At 39.0% G+C, this 27,487-nt stretch overlaps 1 protein-coding gene across 6 annotated transcripts in view; it reads right to left on the reverse strand.

The window, feature by feature from the left end:
- The window catches only part of CEP152 (centrosomal protein 152), an 87,227-nt gene extending 62,939 nt beyond the window's left edge, over positions 1-24,288 (reverse strand). For 4 of the 6 annotated variants that reach the window (XM_049613602.1, XM_049613599.1, XM_049613604.1 and 1 more), the window contains exons 1-9: positions 23,763-24,124; positions 18,479-18,572; positions 10,632-10,735; positions 10,356-10,428; positions 9,997-10,275; positions 8,469-8,634; positions 6,033-6,173; positions 4,579-4,718; positions 790-990 (exon numbers count right to left, since the gene is read on the reverse strand). In XM_049613602.1, coding sequence (XP_049469559.1) covers positions 790-990; positions 4,579-4,718; positions 6,033-6,173; positions 8,469-8,634; positions 9,997-10,275; positions 10,356-10,428; positions 10,632-10,735; positions 18,479-18,565 — 1,191 coding nt within the window. In that variant the 5' untranslated portion in view covers positions 18,566-18,572; positions 23,763-24,124. Of the gene's footprint in view, positions 1-789; positions 991-4,578; positions 4,719-6,032; positions 6,174-8,468; positions 8,635-9,996; positions 10,276-10,355; positions 10,429-10,631; positions 10,736-18,478; positions 18,573-23,456; positions 23,620-23,762; positions 24,125-24,221 lie in introns of those variants that run through there. The other 2 variants (XM_049613601.1, XM_049613600.1) reach the window with 2 other exon arrangements.
- Positions 24,289-27,487: the final 3,199 nt, after the last annotated feature.

Genomic DNA, 27,487 nt, shown 5'->3' on the forward strand with positions numbered 1-27,487 from the left:
ATCTCCTGGTTCGTGAGTTCGAGCCCCACGTCGGGCTCTGTGTTGACAGCTCAGAGTCTGGAGCCTGCTTCGGATTCTGTGTCTCCCTCTCTCTCTGCCCCTCCCCTGCTCATGCTCTGTCTCTCTTGCTCTCAAAAATAAACATTAAAATTTATTTAATAAACATTAAAAAAATTTAAAAAAAGAAAAGTGCACTCTGAAATTTTATTTATTCAAATGATTACCTGGGGTTTGGGAGCATAAGCAAACCCACGACCTGACTCACCCTTAGTTTACATTTTATTCACTTTGGGGCAAAAATAATTCAAACTGTGAGAGATGCTGAGACTTTCCTCCTTATTTTGTTTATTACACTACTCTCAAAAATTAACTCTTCTCCCAAGAACCACTTGTAGACAATGTTTACTCACAGGTTAACTACCCAACAAAGGCTTTCTACTGGTTAAACTCCCAGGACAACCTCGAAAGTTCAGGCCAGCTCCTAGAGCACTAGCCTTTTCAGTCTGGATTTACCCTAGGGCAATAATTATGTATAAATACTCTACAAATAAAGGACCGGTAGGTAGGAGAACTGAGAAAGTACTAACCAATCCTATAAAAGAAAAAAATTTCCAAAATGATGCCCACAGGACATCTTCATAGATTAAAAATCTTTGGCTTTTAATTTTTACTCACAAACACCTACTGCAAACATCCAAATTTTCCATATGAAGAACCACAGAGTATCAGTTATGAAAAATAACCAGTTTTACTTGTTAATGACAGTGGCTCATTTGAGATCATCCCAACCTGCTCCTTAAGTGCAGTGACTGTAGCATCCAGCTTCCTTTGCAAGGATGACACTTGCTCCTCATGCTTCTTCGTGAGGCCCGTAACAATGCTGTCGTGCTGCTCTCTCACACGCTGGAGTGACTCAGAATGATGGAGGTCCAGCAGCTGCTGCTTCAGGCTTTCCAGAGCCATTTCCGTCGTTCTGGACTTCTTAATCATCTAGAAGGTACACACAGGACATCCACGTTTACAATATTTTGACTCTGTGCTCTCTTTATGGACATTAAAACTCAACCATCCTTTAAGGAGAATAGAGAAGAAAGGGTCTCCCTATGGTGGCTCTAGTTCCTTAAAACTTCCCTAGCTGGGACTCCCCAGGCCCATGGTCGCTGGAAACATCATTCACTGAGAAAAAAACCTATAGTTACCTGAGGAGAGTGACAGAGGATTTTGCTTAGCATGATGGCAATGTGGGTACCAGACAAGGAGTCTGTGGCTACAACAGTGGTCCCAGTACTGTTTGCATCTCTCTGAGCCCAGTGGGGGTTGGGGGAGGGAGGGGAACCACAATTGTTAGGTCATAGAAAAATGACAACTGTTTCTTAAATGTTTCTTTTCAAAAGACTGATAAAAACTATCAGTGATTACTTACTAAAAAAAAAAGTTTTGGAAACTATGTTTGTACAGCTGTTGAAAAATATTGGTATATTAGGCTAAATAATGGCTTCCAAAAGATGTCCATGTCCTAATCCCTAAAACCTGTGAGTATGTTATGTTATATGACAAGGGAAAAGCAAGGTTACAGATGAAATTAAAATTGCTAATCAGATGACCTTAAAATAAAAAAGATTAACCTGAGGGTGCCTAGGTGGCTCAGGTGGTTGGGCGTCTGTCTGACTCTTGGTTTTGGCTCAGGTCATGATCTCACGGTTCCTGAGTTTGAACTCGCGTTGGGCTTCCGTACTGATGTGCAGGGCCTACCTGCGATTCTCTCTCTCTTCCTTTCTCTCTGCCCTTCCCTTGCTCGTGCTCTCTCTCTCTCTCAAAATAAATAAACTTAAAAAAAAAATGCTACAAGATAAAAGATTATCCTGTATCACCTGGGGTCCAATGTATCTAGAGAGATCCTTAAATGAGAAAAACTGAGGCAAGAAAGTCAGAACCAGTGACTTCTGGCCCTGAAGATGAAAATGGGCATAAACCAAGGAGTGCAGGTGGCCTCTAGGAGCTAGAAAAGGCAAGAAAATGGATTCTCCCCCAGAGCCTCCAAAAAGCAGCACAGCCCTGCTGACCTTGACTTTAGCCCAATGAGACCCATATCACACTTCTAACCTCCAGAACTGTAAGACAGAAGCACTATTTCAAGCCATTAAGTTTATATTAATCTGTTATAACAACAATAGGAACCCAATACACGTGGTGATTCTGTTGCTTTTATGTTTTCATTTATGCCTTATTTCTTAAAAATGCAATTTCTAACTTATAAAGAGATTAAAAAGTTATAACCTTTTACTACATAAAAGCAAGTCAGGTTTTTAACCTAAGGACTATCAGTTTTCAAAAAGTTAAAATGCTAATAGTCTATATCACACAAAAATTAAAATTTAAAATGAGGCTTATCCTTCATTTCTAGTCCAGAGATTGACTATTTATTCCAATACTGTGCGAAGTGCTTATGGCATTTATTTATTTGCTCAATAAATAATGTGACTACTTTGTAGTAGGCAGGGTTCTAGGCACTGAAGGACATGATGAAAGGCAGGCAAGGTCCAGACTCTTACTACTTTCTGCTGGGAAGGGACAGACCTTAACAAGTAAACAAAGGAGATCATTTCAGACAGTTTCGTTTTTAATTTTTTTTTAATGTTTACTTTTGACAGACAGCATGCACACGAGCGAGCGTGGGGGAGGGGCAGAGAGAGACGGAGACACAGAATCTGAAGCAGGCTCTAGGCTCTGAGCTGTCAGCACAGAGCCCGACATAGGGCTTGAACCCATGAAAAGTGAGATCATGACCTGAGCCAAAGCTAGATGCTTAACTGACTGAGCCCCCCGAGGTGCCCTTCATAGGATATGGTATGATGAAGAAGAGTGGAAATGCGGGGCTTTGGGCAACTTCAGATATAAAGTGGCTTGTTTTAGCTCACACCTGAAGGATAAGGAGCCAGATATGAAACAACACTGTTTAAATTCTTTCATTAAACCATCCTCAGAACTAGCCACAAATCTCATCCAAACCAAGCTCACAATTTTATAGTCACTTTCATTTTTAGCCACCCTTTTTCCCCCTCTCCAAAATGCTTTGACTCTCTCTCATGAGTCACCCTCCACCAGGCTTGGCTACCAATAACCTCTGACCATTTCCAACCATTAAATGGCTATCTAGTTCATTAATCAAAAAATGTGCTGCCACTTTATTTTTTTTATTTAATTTTTTTAGATTTTATTTTTAAGTAATCTTTATACCCAACATGGGGCTCAAACCCACAACCCCGAGATCAAGAGTTACATGCTCCACTGACAGAATTCGCCAGGTGCCTCTGTGCCACAACTTTAAAGGCACATGTACTGGAGTCAGGAAATTTCAGTTTTGCTGCTTTGTCAATAACTGGCTTTGTAATCTTGGGCAAGTAATTTGACCTCTTCCAAAATTTGATTAACTCATCTATAAAGTAAACACAATGCCTCACTAATCAAAATCCCAACAAGATCTTTTTACAAACATAAAAAGTTGATATGCAAAATCTAGAAAAGGAAATGTAAAAAAGAGCTACAAAATTTTTAAAGAATACACCAGTAGCCCTTGTTATCCAAATTTCAAGACATACTGTAACGCTATAGTTGTGTTAGTATCAGAGCAGGAACAGAGAAATATATAAGAAAAAACATGTACAGGTCACGTCAATGTTCAACAACACTCACTCAACATATACTGACCACCTATTATGTGCCAGGCAAAAAGAAGACACGGGAAACTTAGGAAAAGAAGGAGCTTATTAATCAAATAGCACTGTGTTATAGAAAGGACCTTCCAGAGAGGAGAGAGGGTATATATGAGAACATAAAAACAACAAACAGGGGCGCCTGGATGGCTCAGTCAGTTCAGCATCTGACTCTTGATTTTGGCTCAGGTCATGATCTCACAGTATGTGAATTTGAGCCTCGCGTTGCGATCTGCATGAACAGCGTGGAGCCTGCTTGGGATTGTCTCCTCTCTCTGACCCTCCCCCACTTGCCCTCTGTCTCTCAAAATAAATAAAAACTTTTTAAAAATGTAAAAAAAAACCAACAAATACACTGCTGAGTTTGAGGAGAGTAAAGAAAGAGGTAGGCAAGGATCAGATGGCCATTTCAATGTCACACTTCATCCCACAAGTAAAGCGAGGTCACTGACAGGCTTTAAGCAAAGGAAAGATGATCATATTTTAGAAACATGACTCAGAGGGCCATAAGAGAGAATATGGAGAAGGGGTAAAAGACTAGAGACTATTTAAGAGATTTTTGCTAGAGATGGTCAAAATCCTGAATCAGGGACATGCAGACAGAAATGAGGAGACTCAACAGAACATAGTAGCTGACTGCATGAAAGAGGACAGAGGACCTGAGGTCTCCTCCAGACTTCTATCTGGTACACAGATAACTGGGTGGATGGGAGCACCATTCCTCCGAGGTAAGGGAAACAAAAGCAAGCTTATGGTAGAAGAAGGTATCAACTTCAAGGTTCTTCTAAATTTAGCCCTACGATACCAAAAGCTAAGCAATTAATAAATAACCTTGTACCATAAATAATCATGATAAAATATTTACCTGTTCTTCGTTCACTTTTAACGCTTGTATTTGGGTCTCCAGTGCTTTTATTTGCGCTTCAAGTTGTAGCTCTCTCTCTTTTCCATTCTGAAAGAGTTTCTGTGATTCTCGGAGGCTAAGGGTCAAACCTTCCTTTTCATCTAGAACATTAAAAATGTTTACATAAATAGTAAGTTACTGTACAGGGACCCCGATTGTAACAATCTCTAACAAATATCAGATCCATATCATACAAATGTTCTGTTCCGTTTAGATAGTGAACTTCAGCGGATTTAGAGAAAACCAGGAAGGCTCCAAAAAAGAATGCCTGAGTGACACCAAAAAAACTGAGAGAAACACAACCACTTCCTTCAAAAATCTTCCCTTTGGGAACCACAAGATTTCCTAATAATGATTTCAGCATTTGTTTACTTGAGAAACTACATAGATGTGACAAATCTCTGTAAATCAAAGAAGGGATCTGAGGACTATTAACTTTTTATATGTACTTGCAATGAACTCTTAAATTCACCTAATCTTAAATTCTTCCCACATACTTTACTGTAACCGTTCACAAGTTCTTCTCTCAAAAGAAATTTTATGAGCATTACAGAAAAAGACCTTTTCACTATCAATTATGTTTGAAACAAGTTCGAGTTCAGTCACAAAATTATTCTACAAATGAAAAGTTCAACATTGACCAAAACTACAGAAATCATGAAGAGTAAGCAATTATAATTTGAATCTGTGTTTACTCTATGTGCTTTTCCCAGCAATGACTCCATTTTCTCCTTGGCACTTCCAAAGGAGTTCAGGATCACTAACTCTTACTTGGACTCAAATCTTATGTTAATTTGTAGGCTTAGAAAATGTATTGCAAACTAAACACAAGTCTCTTTGGGAATTGGAATACTTCATCCAAGGTAAACTACATAAGGAGTCAACAACTTATTAGGACAGAATGCTACCAGCATAAAGAATGTTCACTGATTCTAAAAGCCTGATAGAAGAGTAAGAGGGAGAAAATGAGGATCTCGAAATAATATGTTCTGGAGAGAAGTAATCCAAGGCCAGGTGTCAAAAGTCCTGGGTTTTTGTTTCATTCTGACTCATTATGAGCCCTCCGACCTAGGGCGTCCACTCTCTAAGCTTCATATTTATTTATTTAAATTTTTTTTTTAACGTTTATTTATTTTTGAGACAGGGAGAGACAGAGCATGAACGGGGGAGGGTCAGAGAGAGGGAGACACAGAATCCGAAACAGGCTCCAGGCTCCGAGCTGTCAGCACAGAGCCAGATGCGGGGCTCGAACTCACGGACCGCAAGATCGTGACCTGAGCCGAAGTCGGCCGCTCAACCGACTGAGCCACCCAGGCGCCCCTCTAAGCTTCGTATTTAAAGTGAGGCTCTCAGAAACAAGATCTGTAGCTCTAGTGCACCTCATAAATGACAGCACCCAACAGGTGTCATCTTACCTTTGACTATCAGAAGCTGGTGATTCAGATATCTAATTTGATGCTCACTTTCATTTAACTTTTCAACTAAGTTGTCTAGTTGTCTCTCTTTTGCTTTGTTAAGAACCTGAAGTTGGATAATCTGCATATTTTCTGCAGAATCTGCATTGAAATTAAAGACAATTTATTAGATAAAAGCAAACACAAATGTAAATTTGTGGATACAACTCAGTATCATGAAATCAATTCAATTGATTGCAACTAACATTAAAAAAAAAAAAGACGATAATGTATCAGAGTGCATCATGTAGTATGAATAATGATTATTTTGTGAAACTTGTGTTTTAGTTATAGATACTTATTTACATAGGTATATATTATAAGACCTCAACACAATGTAAAAAATGTACTTCTTACTGTGGTCACTGCCAGACATGTTTAAAAAGTCTGGTCTAGAGTAGAACCCTGAATCACTACCATTTTGACTAATTAAAGATATGCATATACCAATTACAATGGAATAGAGTTCGATGCTCTCATAAAATTGAAAAAAAAAAAGTACATCAGCTTCTATAAAGCCATTTCTAAAGAAAATTTCTAGACATCCTTCTCAAAATTTATTTTAAACAGGAGTGGGAATTAAATTGTATTCACGTTCATGGCAACACATAACTGTCGCGTTAATAAATGAACAGATTAATAAAGAATTTTGAGGTCTTCTTTCAGAAATGATTCAAGTCATTTTAGGGACCACTTAAAAATGACTGGGGGAAAAAAATGACGTGTAGGAGAAGGATAGTACTTCAACAACAAAATGACACACATTCTTCATTTTCTACTAGAACAATGCCTCTACTTGCTAACAACCAACACAATCTTCTTTTTTAAAAGAAAAATGGTTAAGACCAAAAGAAAACCCTGAAGACTGGAAACTTTGTTACAAGTCAGACTAAAAAACGGAGGTAGCTCAGGAATTAGCAATCTACAGGCCACACCTCTCTCCAAAGTCATTTTTTTTAACTACTGTTGCTAAACTGTAATCACTAAATTCAGCACTACCATGCCATTAGGTTATTTCATTAACTTCCGAATGTCAAATTTAGGCAAACGTGTAACTTACTTAAACAAAAATAAATAAATAAATGAACCGACTTGATAAAATGCGGACTGTTAAGAAACTGATGTAAGGTTATATGTGCAGAAAGGCCAAGAGACAGAAATGTAACTGAACACAGTGCAGCTGGAAGAGCAAATACCAAGATGTCAGGCCACTGGCCTGATGCGTATCTACCCAGCCCAAGCCAGTTATGCCACACACGCTGTCCACTTCCTCATCTCCTCATTCCACAGCACCTTCTGAACAAAGAAGGGGTCCCCATATTTGCCATGGATGCCTTCGGGGGAAACTGAAGCCTGGCTCCCCCTGGAACTGTCCTGCAGCCCACGTGTATGGTGGACATAGCTCTCTGAAGGTGGGGCATGAAGTCCAATTTCCTTGGGGTAGCCCAGGGAACCCAGAATAGCCAAAATGACCTTCCCCCTGCTTCTCGAATGTACAACAAACGAAAAACTTGCTGTCACACTTAGAATCACACTGGCTCTTCCACATGCATAATAACTAGAAGTTATCTCACATGTCGGAGAGTGTGACGATAAAAGCGAAGCGTATGAAACACTCTTTCGGGTGTTTCAGTCGCGGCGTAAGTTCTGCCTTTTGGTTTTGGAGGCTTCATCTCCTCAACATTCTCTAGTCATACTTCTCACTCTCATATTTATACATGCACTATATACGAGGAACTCTTTTTTTAGCAAGTGCCACATGACTAACCCTGAGATAACTCCAGTTTAAATTCTGAACAATTAAGTACTTTATATCAGAGTTGTCTAATTATTACACTATAACTCTAAAAAATAAAAAGAAAAAAGATGATAATGGCTGATTACTAAACTACATTTCTGTGTGGTAATAAAAAATCTTAGATTGAAGAGAAAACTATAGTTCATTTTCTAAATTAGACTTCAGTAAGAAAAATAAGAAAAATATGTATCTAATGAAAAGTCTTTACCAACTAGAATGACTGAAACGTACAGTTGAGAAGAACTTCTATTAATCTTTCATTATAGTAAGTTTCAAATATGTAAGGTAGAGAGAAGAGTGCAATGAATCCCATAGACCCATCACCCAGATTCAACAATTATGAACTCATGGCCAGTCTTCCTTCAGCTACATCTCCACCCAACATTACCCCAAACAACATATTATTTAAAGTACATCCAAGACTTCATATCAGTTTATTCATACATTCTTCAGGATCTCTAAAAATAAGGGGACTTTAAAAAAAAACAAAACACACAACTCCATTATCATATTTAAAAAAAAAACAATTCTTGAGCATGTCCAAAGTGTTCAAAAATTCTCCAATTATGTTAAGAAATAAATATAAATTTGATACATACTTTCATTAGCTCCTAAAAACTGTTGTTGCAGGCCTTCAAATGTGTCACTTCCCGCTATCTCCTGGGCTGGTGAGTCATCATTCTGGGCAGAAGGCTGATAAGGTTTATATGTCACTTTATATGGTTCCAAGGCTTGACAACTGGGGCCTTGTGATATACCAAATTGCTATTATAAGATGATAAATGAAATTGACAATCATGATTTGGCCTTTTCTTTGAAAATGATCTGAATCAAACACCTCAATTTTGTCATGAAATTTAATTGTGGTACAATTACAAACTTTATACATACATCTTTGCTTAAAAATACCACTTAGAGTTATTTAACAGTGTTAACTCAAAGTCTGCAATATATAATTTTATGTATCTTAATTGCACTTCTGAAAATATAATGGGGCCAATTCCATAAATAACACTCAAGAATTCCAGTAAGATGGGGCGCCCGGGTGGCTCAGTCGGTTAAGCATCCGACTTCGGCTCAGGTCACGATCTCGCGGTCCGTGAGCTCGAGCCCCGCATGGGGCTCTGAGCTGATGGCTGGGAGCCTGGAGCCTGCTTCCGATTCTGTGTCTCCCTCTCTCTCTGTCCCTCCCCCGTTCATGCTCTGTCTCTCTCTGTCTCAAAATAAATAAACGTTAAAAAAAAAAAAAAAAAAAAAGAATTCCAGTAAGATCATATAGAAATATTTAAGAATGATTTAGATGATGCCAATATCCGGGGAACATAAAAATGTACACATTCAATAACAAGAACATGTGATACAATACCTCGTATGTAATAAATATTCAATAATGCTTGTGGAATAATTAACATTCCATAGAAATAGAAGAGAAAATGACCATGTTAAAAGGACCAAAAAGTCATCCTCTCAGTGGGTGACATAAAATCGCTGTTGGCAAAGAGAGGAAAAGCTACTGGCAAAATCAGTGTCACTGAGAAAATCTAAGAAGCAGCTACCTATATCCTAAGGTCTTATCTCATTAAACTCTCCCAGGGCTAAAAAGAAAAAAAAAAAGAAAAAAAAAAAGTGGTCCTTTCCTTAAGATTCATCCTGTCTACTGCCGTACCACTGCAAAACAGGTATCAGCTTTGAAGTGTTCAACCTAAAATCTGTTACAGAGGCAGTGAGCTAGAAAATCAAGGTAACTAAATGGTGTCATCTACATAGATTTACCACTTTAAAATTACATCAACATACCTGAACATAGCTTCTCATTGAAGCACGGTGACACAGTAGAAGCCAGAAGCAGCAGTAAGTGAGGTGATTCTTTGGCAAACCTAACTTTTAATATTTAACTGTTTCTATAAAGCCTCTTATTTTAAAATTCTACCTTCAGATCATGAATGGATTGTAAACAGAAAACAGCATGACTAATTCAGCACGAGCCTGAATAAAAGCACTCTCGGGACTTTTTGTACTTAAAATAAAGCTTACCATTGCACTTATATACATTTTAAAAATAAACACACACAAGCAAATGTGTACACACATACACATGAATTCCTGAAAGTCCAGTTCTTACAATACCTGGAAATGATTCCTTTGAGGATCTGAAAATTTAATTATATTAGTTGGTTGGCTATTAAATTCCTGCTTCTGACCATTGGTATATGGCCTAAAGTTTTCAGGAAGGTGATATAAATCGGTCTGTTCGTAATTACTTGGAGGACTGTAACCACTTCCGCCTTCATCTCCAACTTCATTAGGATGGTACCCAGGATGCTGGTCGTCAGCTTTACTTTGATTGTCTTCCCAGCCATTGCCACTTTTCTCTCCAGTATATACATCACAAATCTCATTATAGTCCTAGTAGATAACAAAAGTAAAACAAAGGCACTAAGATCTAGTCCCGCCCTCACCAAAGTCATCATCCACCAGATACTTACATTTCCACTTTGAGATTTAGGCAGCACTTGATGCTCATGCCAGTTCATCTCCAATTGCTCAGAGCGATGCGGTCTTGAGAAAAATCGATACTTTAGATTTAGAGCCTATCACAGAGAACTCCCAAGATTTTAACATGTTTTCCCTCCAACCTTCACCTAAAATTCTAAGAATCAGTTTACAATTTTATAATCATGTACATTATTGCCTACAGAGAATCAAAAGAAAGAGTCTTAGGGTCTTCTAATATACGAGTGAAAGTGATTTCCGGTCCTTACTCGCCCTCTGTGCCGTCCTCGCTGCAGTCCGAGTAGGGGAGTTCAGGGGAGGACAGGTCATCATCCAGCATGTCGTGAGGTAGGTCAGTGAGTAGCTGCTGCAACTAAGACAGGAGAGCCAGCATCAACATCACACTGACTTAAACATTTAAACTCAAGCCAAAGCTGCCTTGGAAAGCGTGATTTTGACTTTAGAAGACAAAGAAGTTCCTAATTTCTCCATTTAATAAGCGTTTTAAATTCCACACACATTATGTTCATCATCTCATGTGGGGAACAGGGGAATGCGTAATATCAGGATTTACACTAGAAGGATTTACACGTTTTCCTACAGAAGTCTTAGATGAAAACACACATACATTACAATAGAATTTTAAAACTTCTTTATAGACACACAGGAAGTCATGACAATGGTACAATCACCGTATTATGTTACCACAGGGCAGACTTGAGTCTCAGAATCCTGTTTGACCAGTAATCAGAAGGTGGGGACTTGAGAATCACACATTCCCCATGGGAGCCTGAGGAGCCAGCTCTACTTGGGCCAGGTGGTGAAAACAGTAGTTCCAGCAGCAGCGGCAGGTGGCCCGGAAGCCTTAAAAGCTCTAATAATGTGACAGAAACCCCTTGGAGAGTGATTAATTAGCAGACTGGTGTCTAATTCCAATGATGAAAAGATACATGATACTTCAGCTCTTGTAAAACAGTTGAATAAAAACAAGAGTTTTAAGTCCACTTTTCCACAGATAGCACTCTCAAAAGCATAACTCCAAAACTGACATAAAAGTATTTGACCTCACTCTGTAATGTTTTTCTAGATAAATCACACCTTTAGCATCCCGCCTATAAAAACTAGATAAAAACAAATTCGTTTAAGTTTCAAAATAAACCGTGATTAAGAGATGAATAAACTGTCTAATTTGTTGAATTTCAGTATCTGTAAATGTCTTTCTTCAATTTCCAATATAATGTCTTAAAAGTAATAACAATCAGAAGATTCAAATATTATTAAATAGAAGAAAACTGAAATCATCATCATGATTTCTCATTAAAATTAAGCACTGGTTAAATTAACAAGTTGACTGAGTCCTCCGCAGCACATAAATGAATCCCATAAAATTACGTAATGTGAGTGTGTTTTAAAAATATTAAATACTCTGTAAAACCTTGGAGGAAACAAAACAAGATGCTTCTTAGTCTATAGCAAGTTTTTCTCCCCATTTCTCTGTCCTTAGAATAGAAGGAATGAAATATAGCTATAAAACATGTCTGAGTATTACATTTATAATCAAAAACCTTCTGAAATAAAATACATATGTATAAAGTTAAATAAAAATATTCCAAGAAAGGTCTCAAACGAATACTCCAATTGTTAACTGAATTTTGGAGAAGTCAAATTTGGGAATGGAAATGGGGTATATGAGGAGGGGAGGGGGATATTTCCTCACCCCACATATATTTCTAATATTCACTGTATTATTTTTTTTTAATTTTCTGAACCCATGTTGTTCTTTAAAAATGAAACATGAGAAAAACATTCTTATTCTATTCCAGTGAAAAGTTAACTTTGTCCCAAAATTTATTCGATATTAGTATGAACAACCAAGACCTTGATTTATTGGCCACCTGCTCATGCTGGCTAATTGAAAAACCTTTTTGAGAATTAGCCATATCAGACTTGATCCAAAGACATAAAGAAAAAGAAACACTAAAAATGGAACAAAACACATCAATCTATTAGTATACTACATGCATGCCTCAAGTGAAAGGTAGCAAAGTGATTTGAGAAAGACACAAAATTCACTAAGCAAAAATCATATATGATGTCTTTTAAAGTAGTCAAACTTGTTTTGTCTATAATTATGTACCACTGCTTTAAGGAAAAAGACTACCCCCACACACTACCCAGAGAAAAATACCAAGAAAATAAATCTCTTATACTTACATCAAGTAAGGACTCCTGTACAGAAAGAATATTTTCTTGTAAACCTTCAGTGAGGTTCAAGTACATAGCCTTATCATTAAGGGGAACCTTGACAGGGACATCGGAATAGTACATTTTTTCCTCTCACCAAGACAGAAAAAGCTATACAATAATTAAGCAGTTCTTTGTGACACCACAAAAGTAACACAACTGGCATCCACGGAGGAAAATTAATCTGAGCACAAGTAGAAAGTTCATCAAAATGCTTCTGGATCCATAGATGAACTTAACAACTAGCAAAATCATCCCTATAGTATTTAGTTTCTTAAAAAATATTTTACAGATATGCTAACACTTTGAAACCGTTTCATTCACCTTCAAAAAAATTTTCCCTGAAGTTCTTTGGCATAGTTGGGCCATATTCCTGGCTTCCATAACTTTCAGGACAGAAAGAAGCTAAATGAGGTGAGTCCCCCTAATAAGGGCATTCGGGAACAAAAATCCCACCCCCAAGGCTTCCATTCCCAGGATCAAAGTGTGCCCTTCTCATATACACTGTCAAATAGATTTTGCTTTCGGTCATTGAACTTTCGCCATAAAACACAGAATTACCAGATCAACTTAGCATGATACCAAGTAGAGAATTTTATAAACTATAAATTTTCCTCATTAAAGAACCCACCTAGCTACCAAATACAGATTCAAGGGCAAAGAGAACACTCTTTATAAATTACAACATTTAATTCCACTCATTACTTTCAAATTCAACAGATTGCTTTTGGGTTGCAAATGTAATCTTTTCAGTGGGATATTATTGTGTGTCAACTGAGTTTAATCATTAAAGAGATACCTTCCCATAGAAAAAAGATAATTTGCCATTGCTAAGGCCTCTACTGAAATGCATTCTAAGCCATTCCATAAACTCCTCTCTCTTTGCTACTTCACAGCTTTCTTTCCTAAAAAGAAAGAAAAACCTGAGGGCATTTTACTCAAAGAACTTGAGCAGCAAAACACTTTGCAATAAGTCATGCAGAACACCCAAACAGCCTATGTGTAGGGGGAATGTAAAACAGAGAACATGTAAACTTTTTGCTAGGGTTTTCAACCTAACTAAACAGACTGTCTTCAGAGACTGTAATCTTCAACATTCATGAAAGCATGAATTACTTGCCACACATCTTCACATCTTTTCCCAGGAGAAAAGCAACAAATGGAACAGCCAACACTCATATGCCTTTTGAACAGGTTACCTCACAAACACACTGAAAAGATTCTGATATGTTAAAATGTGAATTATTACAGAATGCTTTCATGGATATACACTAAGCAGAATCTTCATTTTAACCTAAGAGCCAAGTTAAAAGCATCCTTGAAATGGCCCAATGTGGGAATGATAAAGGGCCAAATAACTTGGCAACCAGAGTTTTAGTTTATGATTTATACTACAGGCAGAATTTTTTTTTAAATCCATTCCATTAATGAAATAAATTTTATGTTAGTGGGAAAGACTGTGTCTAGATCGCCACATATCTGAAAAAGAAATATGGCAGCATTTCCTCAACAAATATTGGCTGCCCTACAGATGACACAAAACTCCAGGCCTGGAAGGAACACTGGAGCTCCTCCCAACCCACATCTCTCCTTCTAAAGGGGAGCAAAGCAAGACCCGGAGAAGGTAAGGGGCATGCCCAGGAAAAGAGTTACGGTCCCAGAGCCCACACCAGAACCTGAATCTCCCCATTCCCACTCCAATTTTCTTCTACGTGACATTTTGTTGGTCACTGGAAGACACTTATGTCTACCTATTTGTATATGATCAAACCACACTCAGCCAGACTTAGGTTTTTGTTTCCACTGTGACAGTCCCTGAAAAATACCTATATAAGAAACATTCAAAGGCATAATCCAGATAAAGCATAAGAAACTGCTAAAGAAAAATATCTACCATATGAATACTGAACCATTTGTTTCTTTGATTTTCTCAGGTGATGACAAGAAAATTCCACTAAATACGTCAAATAATATAAAATGTAAACAAATACTGGCTTCACAACCCCCTCTAGTGGGGACAAAATGTCAAACTGTTCCTATAATTACATCAAACAAGGCAGTTAGAAAGTAGAAGAAAAGCTTTGCAGTGGAAACCCTACCTCTTTAAAACACAGGATTTCAAAAATCTCAAATGAGCTTTATTATTCTATTAGAGAAGCACTGACATAAAAACCAAATGGACTCAAATCAGCATGGCCAGGTGCAAGCTTCTCTCTGCCATCTGCTTCTTAAAGCACCTACATTTCTACTCAAGATCATTTTCCAGGCTTCAAATCTAACATTACTAAATGAACTATCATCAGCAAGTATTATCTTGAGAGCACAGATTACTAGTACTTCTTCCCCAAACCACCAGCTCCAAAATACATACTCATATACGGAGAACAAAGCAATAATCACAGAGCTGTTTCTGGTAATACTGCAAGTTCACGTGTATTCCAGCAACCTGTGAGATCCCAAGTGACAATCTACCTTAAGCTGTAGGGTTACCAGTAACTCTGGAGCTTGTAACCACTCCTATCACAACAATAACAACTCTATAATAACCCATGATGAAATCACAAAGCACACTGACTTAAGTGACAAGTATTTTGAAAAATCACATTGTTACAATTATGAATGAGTTAACAGAAGAACTTTTGAATTCCACTTTTCCAGCTTTACAAGTAAAAGTTTGCCTAGAATACTTTGGATGAGGTCCACTTAGTAGCAAGGGGGACAAGTACATCCCTAATTCTCAAATCGTACAGCAAGAAAGTAATGTGATCCAACAAGTTGTAAGAACTATCAGTGATATGAATATTAATTAACATGACAGCATATCTCCCTGGTATCATCACCCTCACTCAGCTGCACCATTATCTGCTCTGTTTACTCTGTAGAAGATGGAGTTTTGGGTGAGAGACTGGATGAGGCTACAGGTTATGCACTTCTTCTCTGCTATGCCTTGGCCCACAGTACCCAAACTTTTACCATTATACCATTAGGAACTGAAGTAATTTAGAAATGATTATAGTGCCTTACTTTTCTGTGAAACTCTTGGAGATTTTTTAAAAATATGGGTCTAATCACATATTTAGACCTCTGTGGTTTGAGGTTCTACTGGTCTAAACGTCCTCTGACTACTGAGTCACTTTACTAAATACTTTCCTTTTTTGAAGATTAAATGGACCTCCTCCCCTTGCTCTTCAATGCAAACCAATGGAGGGAACAGAAATGAAAAAGGCAAGATCATAATTGTAGAGCTGCTATTTGGACGGCATGGAAGATGGAACTTGACTATGGCTTATTCACAGATTTATAGGCAAGTGTGGACAAAATCCCAACTGATCCCAAAGGACCAAAATTAAACTCAGGAACTCATCATTCACACCAAAAGGTCAAAATCAGGATTATTCTACCATTTACAAAGAGGATCTCACAAATCCTGAGCAGAGAAGACTATAAGTCCAATATAGCCTGCTTGGCCCTACATTCTCAGGGATTCAGACACTCCTCCTACATAAGCGAATCGAATACCAAGTGATTCACTACGTAGAGAAAGCAATATGCATTAGCCAACTACTAACGCTTATAACCCAGCTATCAATCCCAAAGCTATCAACCAGGGAGCAGGAAAAGACCACTCTTTTCTTTAAACCTCGCAAGGCTGTGAAAAGTTCTGCTACGATAGGGTCAGACAGACTAAGGAGGTTGGAATGGACTCTGGATCTGCAAACAAACTTAGGTTCAATCAGCCAGTTTACCATTTTAACTTGCAGTGATGACATACACATGAGCTGAGTTTTTATCAATAACCCTGAATTTTGTTGGTGAATCTGAAACCCTACAGCCTGTGATCTCACTTCTACTTTTGCCACAATTAAAGAAAAAAAGGCAAAAACACTGTTTACTAACACGAAACATATTCATCATGTTACAGTCAAGTTGGCTATGTATTTTCTTCCACTCTGCTAGAAACACTCATTCTTAGGTACTTCACTTCTTAAGAGCTCCTTTTTTTCTGTAAATTCCCTATCTCAGGGTATAACCTATCAAGAAATGATCCCTATGTCTATTTTCTATATACTTAGAATCTATTTCCTCTGTAACTAACGTCCCCTTTAAAACTGTCACCACACAATACATCTCTAATTAGTTCCCTCTAATACCCTAACCATCTCTCTAATATCTTTTCCAATGAAAACTCACCTGTCAGATTATTTTTTCTTCTTCTTTAAAGTCTACTATAATAATTACTTAAACTGATCCCCTCAAGAATCCCAGTAGCTAAATTCCAGCAAACTATCCAAAGCCATCAGGGTCATGAAAACCTCATGCTGTGAGTTCACAAAGTAACAGAAAACCCTCACCCCCACAACTGCTGTGGAAGGACCCTGTCAAAATCCGGAAACCCTGGCCAGGGTCACGGACTCCAATGCCCTCAGTGACCTGGCACAGAATTGACAGGAGCGAAGCCTGCAAGTGCATAAGCCCACGCTGGTGCGAGAGGATTGTGACCAGCTGGGAAGGGACAGCCACTGCTCAGATCCAGCCTGCCTGCTGCCATGTGCAGACACAGGCCACATGTGGCCGGGGCTTAGGACGTTTCAAGACAAGCCAGAAACTCTGGGTTGTTACATGAAATATTCCAATCTTTAAATATAGATTGAACTTTGAAAAACACTGTGCAGCCAAACAATACAAATCGTCTATGGACAAAAATCCACTGAGCTGCCAGTTTTCTATCTCTATCCTAACTCTACTTACTGCCAGCTACATGGGCAACTGACCCTATTCTCGGCTTCCTGTTAATACTAACGGTTCACAGTAATGATTAAAAAGGATTGTTTTATATATTAGAAAATGGATCATATCAAGCATAGTCTCAATACAAAAAGAGCCCATCATCATCGTCAATCAAGAAATTTGAGTCAAACTAAAAACAATCCTATCAAATCGACTTTCACCAATTGCTATTACTACTATTGCCACCATTTCCTGAACATTACCATGTGCCAGGAATTCTGTTCAACTCTTATATATATGGACATAAAATATAGTCTCCTCCTTTTACTCCCTTTCTCCTTGGGTCTATTCACCACGCAGCATACAGTAAGATCATTGAACAATATGGTCAGATACCATTTCCCTGCTTAAAATCCTCCACTGACTTCCCACTGCTAGAATAAAATACAAACATCTTACCATGACATACAATGAGTTGGCCCTAGCTCACCTCTTCACCCTATCTGCACCCTCACCCCTCGGTCCCACAATCCCCACACCACAGCCTTCTGGCTGTTCTGCAGAGATATAGGGCTTTATGCTCTGTGGGTGTCTTGGCCTAGAATATTCTTCCTCAGGCTTCTGCATGGCTGCTCCTCATGACTCAAGTCTCAGCTCAGGCATTTCCTCCTCCAAAAGACCTTCCCTCATTAGTGCCCTACCAGTTGCTTTAATATCACTCTATTTTGTTTACCTATCACTTATCGGTGCTAAATTATCACTCACTCGAATTACTTAATTCACTTGTTTATGGTCTGCCTGCACGAGGATATAAGCTACTTACTTGAACCAAAGAACCTGGCTGGACTTGTTCGAGGCACTATTCCAAGCAACTAGAAACTAGGCGTCTGCCTCCAAAGCCAACCAGTACCTCCTAAATGAAAAGATCTTCAAGAATCTAACCATTTACTGTGTTTTAGTCTTATCTCAGAAAAGGAAGCATTCCACTCAACCACCTTTTAAAAGCTCAAATACTCATCAGGTTTTTAGGGGGTGACCAAAAAAAAAAAACATATACTCCTTCAACATGATACAAGGTGATATAATTTTGGTCAGGAAAGAAAACCGCTGAAGACTGGGTTAGTCGTTTTTCTGAGTAACTTACCTCTTTCTCCCTTTCATAGTCTTCTTTGTCGTATTCTTCTTCTTCATTTTGCGTCTGCAGTGCCACACTGCCAAAATCCAGTGACATGGTCTTCCTGTAGAAAAAGACAGACGCTTGGTTTCTACACACCCCATAAAAATCTTCTAGGCCAAATACCCAAGAGATGCCACACACACAAAAGACGACAGCGGCCAGGGAAAAGTTGGATGTAACTCACGCGTGGCAAATGGTTAGTATACCAAATATAAAGACTAAGCTTACAGATTAATTGTGACTCACAGAAAGAGCTGTATGGCAGTAATTCATAGAAAAGAACAAAGTGCAAAAAGCTAATAAACCTGTGACTAGACATTTCTTGTGGCCTGGAAAGTATAACCTAAGACAGCAAGATTTTTGTTCACACACACACACACACACACACACACACACACACAAAATAATTAACTAGAAATATGCCAAAACAAAAATTTTAAGAATGTGCCCAGAGTGACTAATTTGATTTATTAAATATGGCAAAGGTAGTATCCTCCACAATTTGTTTTGTCCTCTATCACGAATCCAAAGGTCATGTTTTAACAAAAAGAGAGCCACTAAATTCTGAGCTAACAGCTGGCCCCCAAAAACCATCTGCAACCTGGGAAACTCCATATAGCACACACCCAGAACATAAGCGTTAAACGTGCCGCTCTTTAGCTTGGTAAAATCGGGTTCTAGCAAAAACGAGTCAGGAAAAACGGAAGTGAAGACTGTGAAGCTGTACCACTGTAGAGTGCCCGTTCCAAAAGCAACAGCAAGAGTTCTCTAGAGAACAGTCTCTGCTGTGGCAGAAGGAGCAGCAGGAGGTGGGTTTTCAAGTACGCGCAGTCAGAAGCCTGCCAATGACTGGAATTATACTGAGGGATCGACACGACACAGAAACTATGCAGAATTTCAAAGCTCCAAAAGACCCTGATGAGAAGGTAGGTGGGCGTCATCAACTACCCGCCTAATGCTGCCTGCCATTCACTGCACTCTTCTGCATGCCAGGGAAATGCACTTTGAGGTGAGCCTGCGCCACAACTCATTCACCGCACTTTTTCGGGCTCTAAAATGTCATTAAGTTGGAAGTGAAATAAGAAGCAGAGGCCCAGGAATCCAAATACATTTGACCACAAAGAACGCGGCTCCCTCATGTTAACAGCTGAGAACTATGATCACAAACCTTTATGTAAGCCAATAGCTCTAGAAGCAAAAGATGTTCCACTTCATCAAACCTGACGCACCTTTGATGGTAGCACACAGGTCCATTTATACCACTAAGAAAAATAGATGGCCAATTAAATTATGACACCTCATTAATTTTAAACTGCAGCCTGACTCTGTAGATATTAAAATTTGAAAAGAAAATCTGCACTTTAGAATAGATGAAACATGGCATTACAGACTAACACAGATATGAATTTTAATGCTGAAAATGCCCCTACATCGAGTTTTTACTTTTCAAGGACTGAATTATGCTTCTTGTCCAAACTCTAATTTGCAGTCCACCTTTTTTATCCCTCCCTCTCTGGTCCCTACAACCAGCCCATTCCTTTCGATTCTTATCAAATAAAACTCCTTACAACATAAACCCTTCCAGCTTCTACCTCTTAGACCAGACCCGCTCCTTTCTGTTCTTGTGCCAGAGCTAAAAGGAGGATGAGACACGTGCACATTTTCACTGAGAGGGAAAATACGTAAGCCTAGGGAATCTAAACCTGTCTCCACCCAGGAGCTACAAGAACCTTCTTGTGCACCTAAGTAAGGTGGAGATCTGAATGTAAAGAGCCTATAATACAGCTGAAATAGTGAGGGAAACACACAAGCTCACATCTCTAGGGTTTTTCACTATTGCAAGTGAACATCAGGTCTACAGAATCAACAGATAATGAAAACAGCCCATTTAAATCCTGGTTCCTTAAAAGAAATTAGATTAAGTCAGGCCTTAAGAATCTTCCTGAATTCTCCAGGCAGAAATAATCTTTCCTGGGGCATCTGGGTGGCTCAGTCGGTTAAGCGTCCGAATTCAGCTCAGGTCATGATCTCGCTCACAGTTCATGAGTTCGAACCCCGAATCGGGCTCTGTGTTGACAGCTCAGAGCCTGGAGCCAGCTTCACATTCTTCATCTCCCTCTCTCTCTGCCCTCCCCCGCTTGTGCCCTGTCTCTCTCTCTCAATCTCTCTCTCTCTCTCTCTCTCTCTCAAAAATAAATAAACATTTACAAAAAAAAATCTTTCCTACTTCTGATATTTATAGTATTCTCTACCTCTTCCGATATTCTATAGTTAAAGCCAAAATATGGATTTAGGTTAATTTCTCCTGTATTAGACAAATAAAGGAGATTTTTTTTCAATCCTTCACTAACATGCCATCACTTCCCATTGAATATTAAAAAAGAGCATTCAAATTTACAACAGCCTATTGTTAAAAACAGATATTTTAAATAAAGAGCTACTTTTTCTCAGAGAATAGTGAATTCTGCAACGTATTTTCATTTTTAGGTGAAGAGAATGTAAAAGACCAAAGTGTATCTTTTCTGAATGGCTTTTTTAATCCAAACCAAGTCATTAAAGAAATCTGAAAATATCTGAAAAGACCAAAATCTTTTAGACAGGGGAAAAAAAGATACAAATAAGTTTTTCTTCTCAAAAGTGCAAACAATTGAAGACCTTAAGAAACGATTTTAGGCATAAAGGGAAATCTGGTAAACTTACTGTGGATGGAGAGATAAATAAATAAATAAATAGTATTTTAACTAAAATTTTAAATAAAAGCTAATGCTTTTCCTCAACTAATTAATCACTACTAATTACCACTTCTATCAGAGAATACTCATATCTGAATACTATAATAGTCAGAACAATAAGAGACTGCTTTAGAAGAAAAAAATAAATAGTAAGACAGTATACCCAAAAGCCATAAGGAAAAACTTGACAGAAACTTAACCACAAAAAGTAAAACCTTTTATATGGCATCATATACAAGTCAAATATTATGTATGAAAACATAAAGAAGATAATAATGTATAAGAAAAATATTTGCAAAACACTTAAGTCCCAACATACAACTCTCCGAAAAAAGACAAACAACCCGATTTAAAATGGGCAACTGACATGACAATTCTTTTTAATATAAATGCTCGATTAACTTGACAAGATGTGTAAGCTCATGTAGAATTCAGTGTCATTTAAACAATGAAATGATTTTTCAACCACTAAATTGAAAAAAAATTAATAACACCTAGTGGTGGCTATTTTGTAGGAAATAGGTATCTTCATGATTGGTCAAAAGCATGAACTGCAAAAACTATCTTGAAAACTGCCATATTAATCTACTGAAAAATAACACTTGCCCTAGTAAAATACTTTTGAACAAATTTGGCAATACTATACTACTAACAGAAATAATGAACTATTTCTATATTTACTGACTGATCATTAAAAAATCAAGATGCAGAATAAGTGCACTGCATGTTTTTTAATAGCAAACTAGTTAATACTTTATTCCCAGATAGATCACCTTTTTTTTTTTTTTTTTTTTTTTTTTTTTTTAATGTTTATGTTTGAGAGAGAGGGAGACAGAATGTGAACAGGGGAGGAGCAGAGAAAGAGGGAGACACAGAATCCGAAGCAGCCTCCAGGTTCTGAGCTGTCAGCACAGACCCCATGTGGGGCTCAAACTCACAAACCATGAGATCATGACCTGAGCTGAAGTTGGACGCTCAACTGACTGAGCCACCCAGGCGCCCCTAGATCACTCTTTCTGAACCTATTAACAAGACTATGAGACTATGTTCTGTATTTTTCTTTTTTTTTTAAACACTCAGATCAGAAGGTCTCAATCTCAGTACTCATTTTGTCATCCCTGGTTGTTTTCTTTGCCCTCCTTACAATGAGAAGGAAAACCAATGAGTGTTTAGTTGGACAAAATATTAAAAACCAAAAGCACTTGTTTTTGTCTCATCCAAAAACCTATAAGCTGAGAGCAGAATAAAATGCTTGTCCCCCATGTTTTACACATAGTAGGCACACAAGGAATATTTGTTGAATGAATGATACATTCATGTGGCCTTATAGGATTCATTATTTCAATAAAATTTTACTCAACACCTACTGTGTGCCCATTTATATCCTAGATGTATCTAAGATATGATATCAGCCATGGGGAGCTTACAGTCCCTTAGAGAAACAGTGATATAAATTAACAGTTACAATGATACATAGTAATAAGTTCTACAATAGAGGAGAGTGTAAAGCACAAATTAGGAAGAAAGGAAGGCTGAGAGAAATTTCACAGAAAGAAAAGACTTTAGATTACAAAGCACAATACTGCTGTCAGTGGTTAAGAATAAGGGCACTCGTGCAGACAACCTGGGCTCAATTCTGGCTCTTCTATTTATCACCTGTGCAAACTTGAGCACTCGGTTTCTATTGTTTCATTAATAAAATGTGGGTAAAAATAGTGCCTACCTCAAAGATTATGAATATTCACTAATTATGAACATAAGGTGCTTAGCACTATGTACCAATCAATTCATTTCAGTTTCGTTATTATTAAAACATTATCACCGATGAATGGGCGTCTGCAGCTACAGAAGAGGTTAAACAAAGACCATTCAGTACCTCTGAGAAAGGTAAATGGGCAGCCTGTGGGAAACCTTACTTCAAGTAATGTAACCTCTTCTCCGATGAAGATATCCTTCCACTCCTGTTCCCCTATGGCATTAGTCACTCTTTTGCACTTCCAGACTATATGTTTCTTATACTTTTCTTATGGCTTCAATTTCAGCCTCTCACTTAGTTGAGTGCATTTACATATCTAGCAAGTGCATATAAATTGCCATTCATTGAAGGATATGGTGAAATTCAGCTTAAACCGGACTTAAGTTCCTGACTATAAGATAGGAAAGGTTAACTGGCACAAAGGGAATTTATAAATGCCCTAAGAAAATCTACTTACTTGCTTAGATGCTAGCTTCCTTTCAAGAATGAACATAGCCAGAACACGCTAGCCTGTTTTAGACTTGCCAAGCCAGGCTTAAGAGGCCTAGTCATTTATTCAACAATTATTTGCCAAGCCCCGTTCAAGATTACAAAATTTAACATGACCTGGTGGAGGAAAAGAGAACAGGCTTTTACACAAATGATGGCAATAATCTGCGATCAGTGCTAATGACAGAAGCTTGGACAAGTCGATTCAGGGCGCCTGAAGATTGCAGCAAGTGCACCCAACAGGCTGAACGACGCAAGAAATCAGTGGCCTTACCAAGGAACTCCGTTTAGGGTCAATTACAGCACAATAACTAGGTACTGCGAGAGTGAAGCTGCAGAATGCCTGCACAGGGCGCCTTGGGGCTGCAGGCTTTGGCTGGCTTTGGCTGCCAGCGTCACGTGCACTCGGTCAACACACGTGTACGGGGCACCCACTGTGAGCCAGGCGCGACGCCAGGATGACACAGCGGGGGTCCCCAGGATAGGGTCTCAGGGTTACCCCAACAGCCTGGAGGACGCGAGGAGGGCTTCCCACACGCCACTTATTAGTAGGAACTTGGGATCTCGATGACCCTTCAGAGTCAAAGCCTGAGTCCCGCAACCCGCGGACAGTCCACCACCACCGGATTTGAGGAGGGGGCGGGTCAGCCCTCGGAAAGCCTCAGCCAGAATCCTGAGGACACCGCACCTGCTCCAACCCCAGCTCCAAGCCCAGCTGAGAAGCGAAACTCACCGGAGGCCACGGATGCTATCACCACGGGGAAACCCTAGCCCCGGCCAAAGACCGACTTCTAACAAACCCCCTTACCCGGGATCTAATCTACTAGCTCCTTCCTCGTCCCAACCGAACTCAGAAGTGCTGAGGCCATTGATGAGCAGCCTCGTCCTTCAATCGCCTGCTAGAACCTGCTCTGGTGGGCGGGGCCATGCCGGCTCGGGGCGGGGCGCAGAGGCGGAAGTCTCCGCCTTTCTCAAGCTTAGTTGAGAAGTCCACCTGCAGTTGCAAATGTATGGCTGTTTGAAAGCGGGCGCCAGCGGTGGCGGGAAGCTCCTCCTGTGCTCCCATTGGTGGATTCGTGAGCCAATTACGAAATGATTGACTATGGAGCGGGCGGGCTTATGGTTGCTTAGAAACGCCCAGGCGCCTGGCCTCAGGCCTTTGGCGAGGAAGAACCTGGTCTTGTCCGGGGCCGGTTGCCCCTTCCTTCACCACCTGGTTCCCCCAACCGCTCACGCTGCTCTTTCAATTCCCAAACCTCAGTTTTCGGCTGCAGCACACAGAATCCCTCACTTTCCCCGCCGAACCCCTACCTTGAAGGTTTTTTCACTTGCCCTTCTCTAAGGTGCCTGCTTCCCCATCACCCAAACAGGCTTAGATGTAATTTTGCTTTGTCTTCTTGCTTATTGGGTCCTGCCTTGTTTGAATTTGTATTTCTTTCATTACTGATGAGTTAGCACATTTTCCCAAGTGTGTGTTCACTACTTGAATTTCCTCAAGTGTGAATGTTCTCGTCACTTGGGTATATGCTAACCTGTCCTTTAAGACAGTGCTGTCCAGTATGCACTAAAGCCCATTCTGTATCCACCTTCCAAGTTAAAGGGTTCCAGTGAATATCGAGGAGTTGGTAGCACTGGGTTCACATATCTTTTTACCTTCCTCATACATATGAGAAAACCCTTTCTGCTATGGTATGGAGAAAAATGGTTGTTTAAGGCTTTTCATAATCTGACTAGTTTTCTTCCCACCCCAGTGATGCCTACACTGACCCCTGTAATCCCATCAACTAACCTAAGGTTATGCCATATAATAGGTACTCACTCAATCCATAGCAATAACTGAGTGAAATTACTGGCTGAGCTGCCTATCGTTCCCAGAGCGCTTTTGTTTTGCTCACGCTCTTTCACCTGTATTGCCCTATCTTACTTACCTACTCAGTCTTCAAGACAGATGAGCACCTCCTCTGAAGACTTTCACGACACACTTCCCTCCCTTGGCAGAAACAACCCCTCTTACATCTGTTTACAGTATAGGTATCTTATGGTGCTTATTATCTTCTACAATTAGTTGTGTGTCTGATTTACTCAGTTCAATGTTAATATCTTGAGGTACTCACATTGCTCCTTGGACATCAAACATGCTTCATAGTCCCTGGTGGGCACTCAAAGTTGTTAAGTGAGCAGATAAATGAATGAACAAATAAATGAAGGCTTCCGTGCCAGAAAATGTGAGTAAAAGGCATTCAGGTAAATGGCAGTTGTTGAAACCTGAGCCAAGGTATCTGTTAGTGGGAACTAGGCTTGGATTAAAAGGATGCTAAGTAATCCCTGCCCACAAACATAGAGGTGAACACATAAAATATATAAGGGGGGGCAAAGCACATGAGGAGACAATGTTTATAATCCCTTACACAGTGCTTTAGAATTTGGTAAGTTCTTTCACAGACAGTAGCTCATGTGTTCCTCACAACAAACCTGTGAGGGGCTAGGACAGGTAAAAAAATGACTAAATAAATAAATAAGTGACTTGTCCAAAGCTACACAGCTAATATGAGAGGAAGAATTTGAATACATATCCTTTATCTCCAAATCCAGAGCTATTTGTATTTAATATTATATTAAATGTGAGATTTAAGTACGTATGTCACAAAAGATGCAAAGTAAAGAATAAATCAGAGCCTCTTGCCTCTAAAAATGGATTTGGGTTGAGTTTTACAGGTATAATCAATGAAATTTTCTTGACTGCCTATCTTGTGTAGTTCCTGGCCTCAATGCTTGAATATAAAGTGTGAGGCAGGACCCTTACCCTCCAGATAATCATACTCGTTAGCAGTGCAAGATGCTTACATAAGAAGGCAAATCTCTCTCTCCCTCTCTCTCTCTCTCTCTCTCTCTCTCTCTCACACACACACACACACACACACACACACACACACAGTTTACTACATGCAGTATAAGAATGGGTGATGATTCTGGGGAAAAATGAGCATTTAAGAAAGGATTTATCTGACCAAGTTCTTGGAAGAAGAGGAAAAGAGAGTCAACAGGAAGGTTGTTAGCATGAGTGATTGTAAGGTGAAACCAGACCACCAAGAGTAAAGGATTCTTATATTTAGAGGTATGAGTGAAGAAGTACACTGAAAAGGAGCAGCCAATAGAAGAGCTTGATGCCTGAAGAAATAGGAAAGCCATGCTATACATGTAAGGTAAGGTGTAAACAAGGAACGAACTTGACATGTCCAGGGAAACACAACCAGACAAAATCATTATGGGGCAATAAAATAAATGTGGGGAAAGAGAGAAAAACTGCCAAAGACCTTGAGTGCTAGACAAGATATTATTTCTGGAATGTTGGGTCAATATTTATCTTGCATTTTTTAAACAGACACACCTGTGAGCTGGGAGGGACGCTACCTCTACCAGACCTGTTTATGTTTCTAGGGGAAATGTCATGTTGCTGATGAGATGTGGTCCTTCCCATTCAGAACATATATAAAGGTGGAGCTAAACCATCATTCCTCTTTCTTCCAATCTTCTCTTCGGTGCCAAAGCTATCAGGTCAAAGCAAAGCCATTATGAAATAAACAGTGCTATCCTTAAAAGAACACTGAACTTAAAAATGATCCAAGTTTAAGTTCCACCTCTCTCACCCACTAGTTTTTATCCACAATTTATTTAACCCCTGAGCCTCAAAGTTCTTATTTAAAAATAAGAATAATATATACTCTGCGGTATTGTAAAAAAGGATGAAATGATATTGCGTTTAAAATGTAGAAATGCTATTGAACTGAATGTTATTTAACTGAGGGAGATCAGAACATTATTTGTAATACATTCAATAATATTTTTTGAGCATCCACTTTGCACCAAACACTATTCTAGGGGATCATTTAATACTGACACATGGATCAAAATGCCTGCCCTAATTAACCCTAATCACCAAATCTACTCTGGTCCAAGGTCACCATAACTTTAGTACCATCACTTCCCCACCACTCCAAG

Source organism: Panthera uncia, assembly GCF_023721935.1.
Source record: "Panthera uncia isolate 11264 chromosome B3 unlocalized genomic scaffold, Puncia_PCG_1.0 HiC_scaffold_1, whole genome shotgun sequence".
Classification (NCBI taxonomy): domain Eukaryota; kingdom Metazoa; phylum Chordata; class Mammalia; order Carnivora; family Felidae; genus Panthera; species Panthera uncia.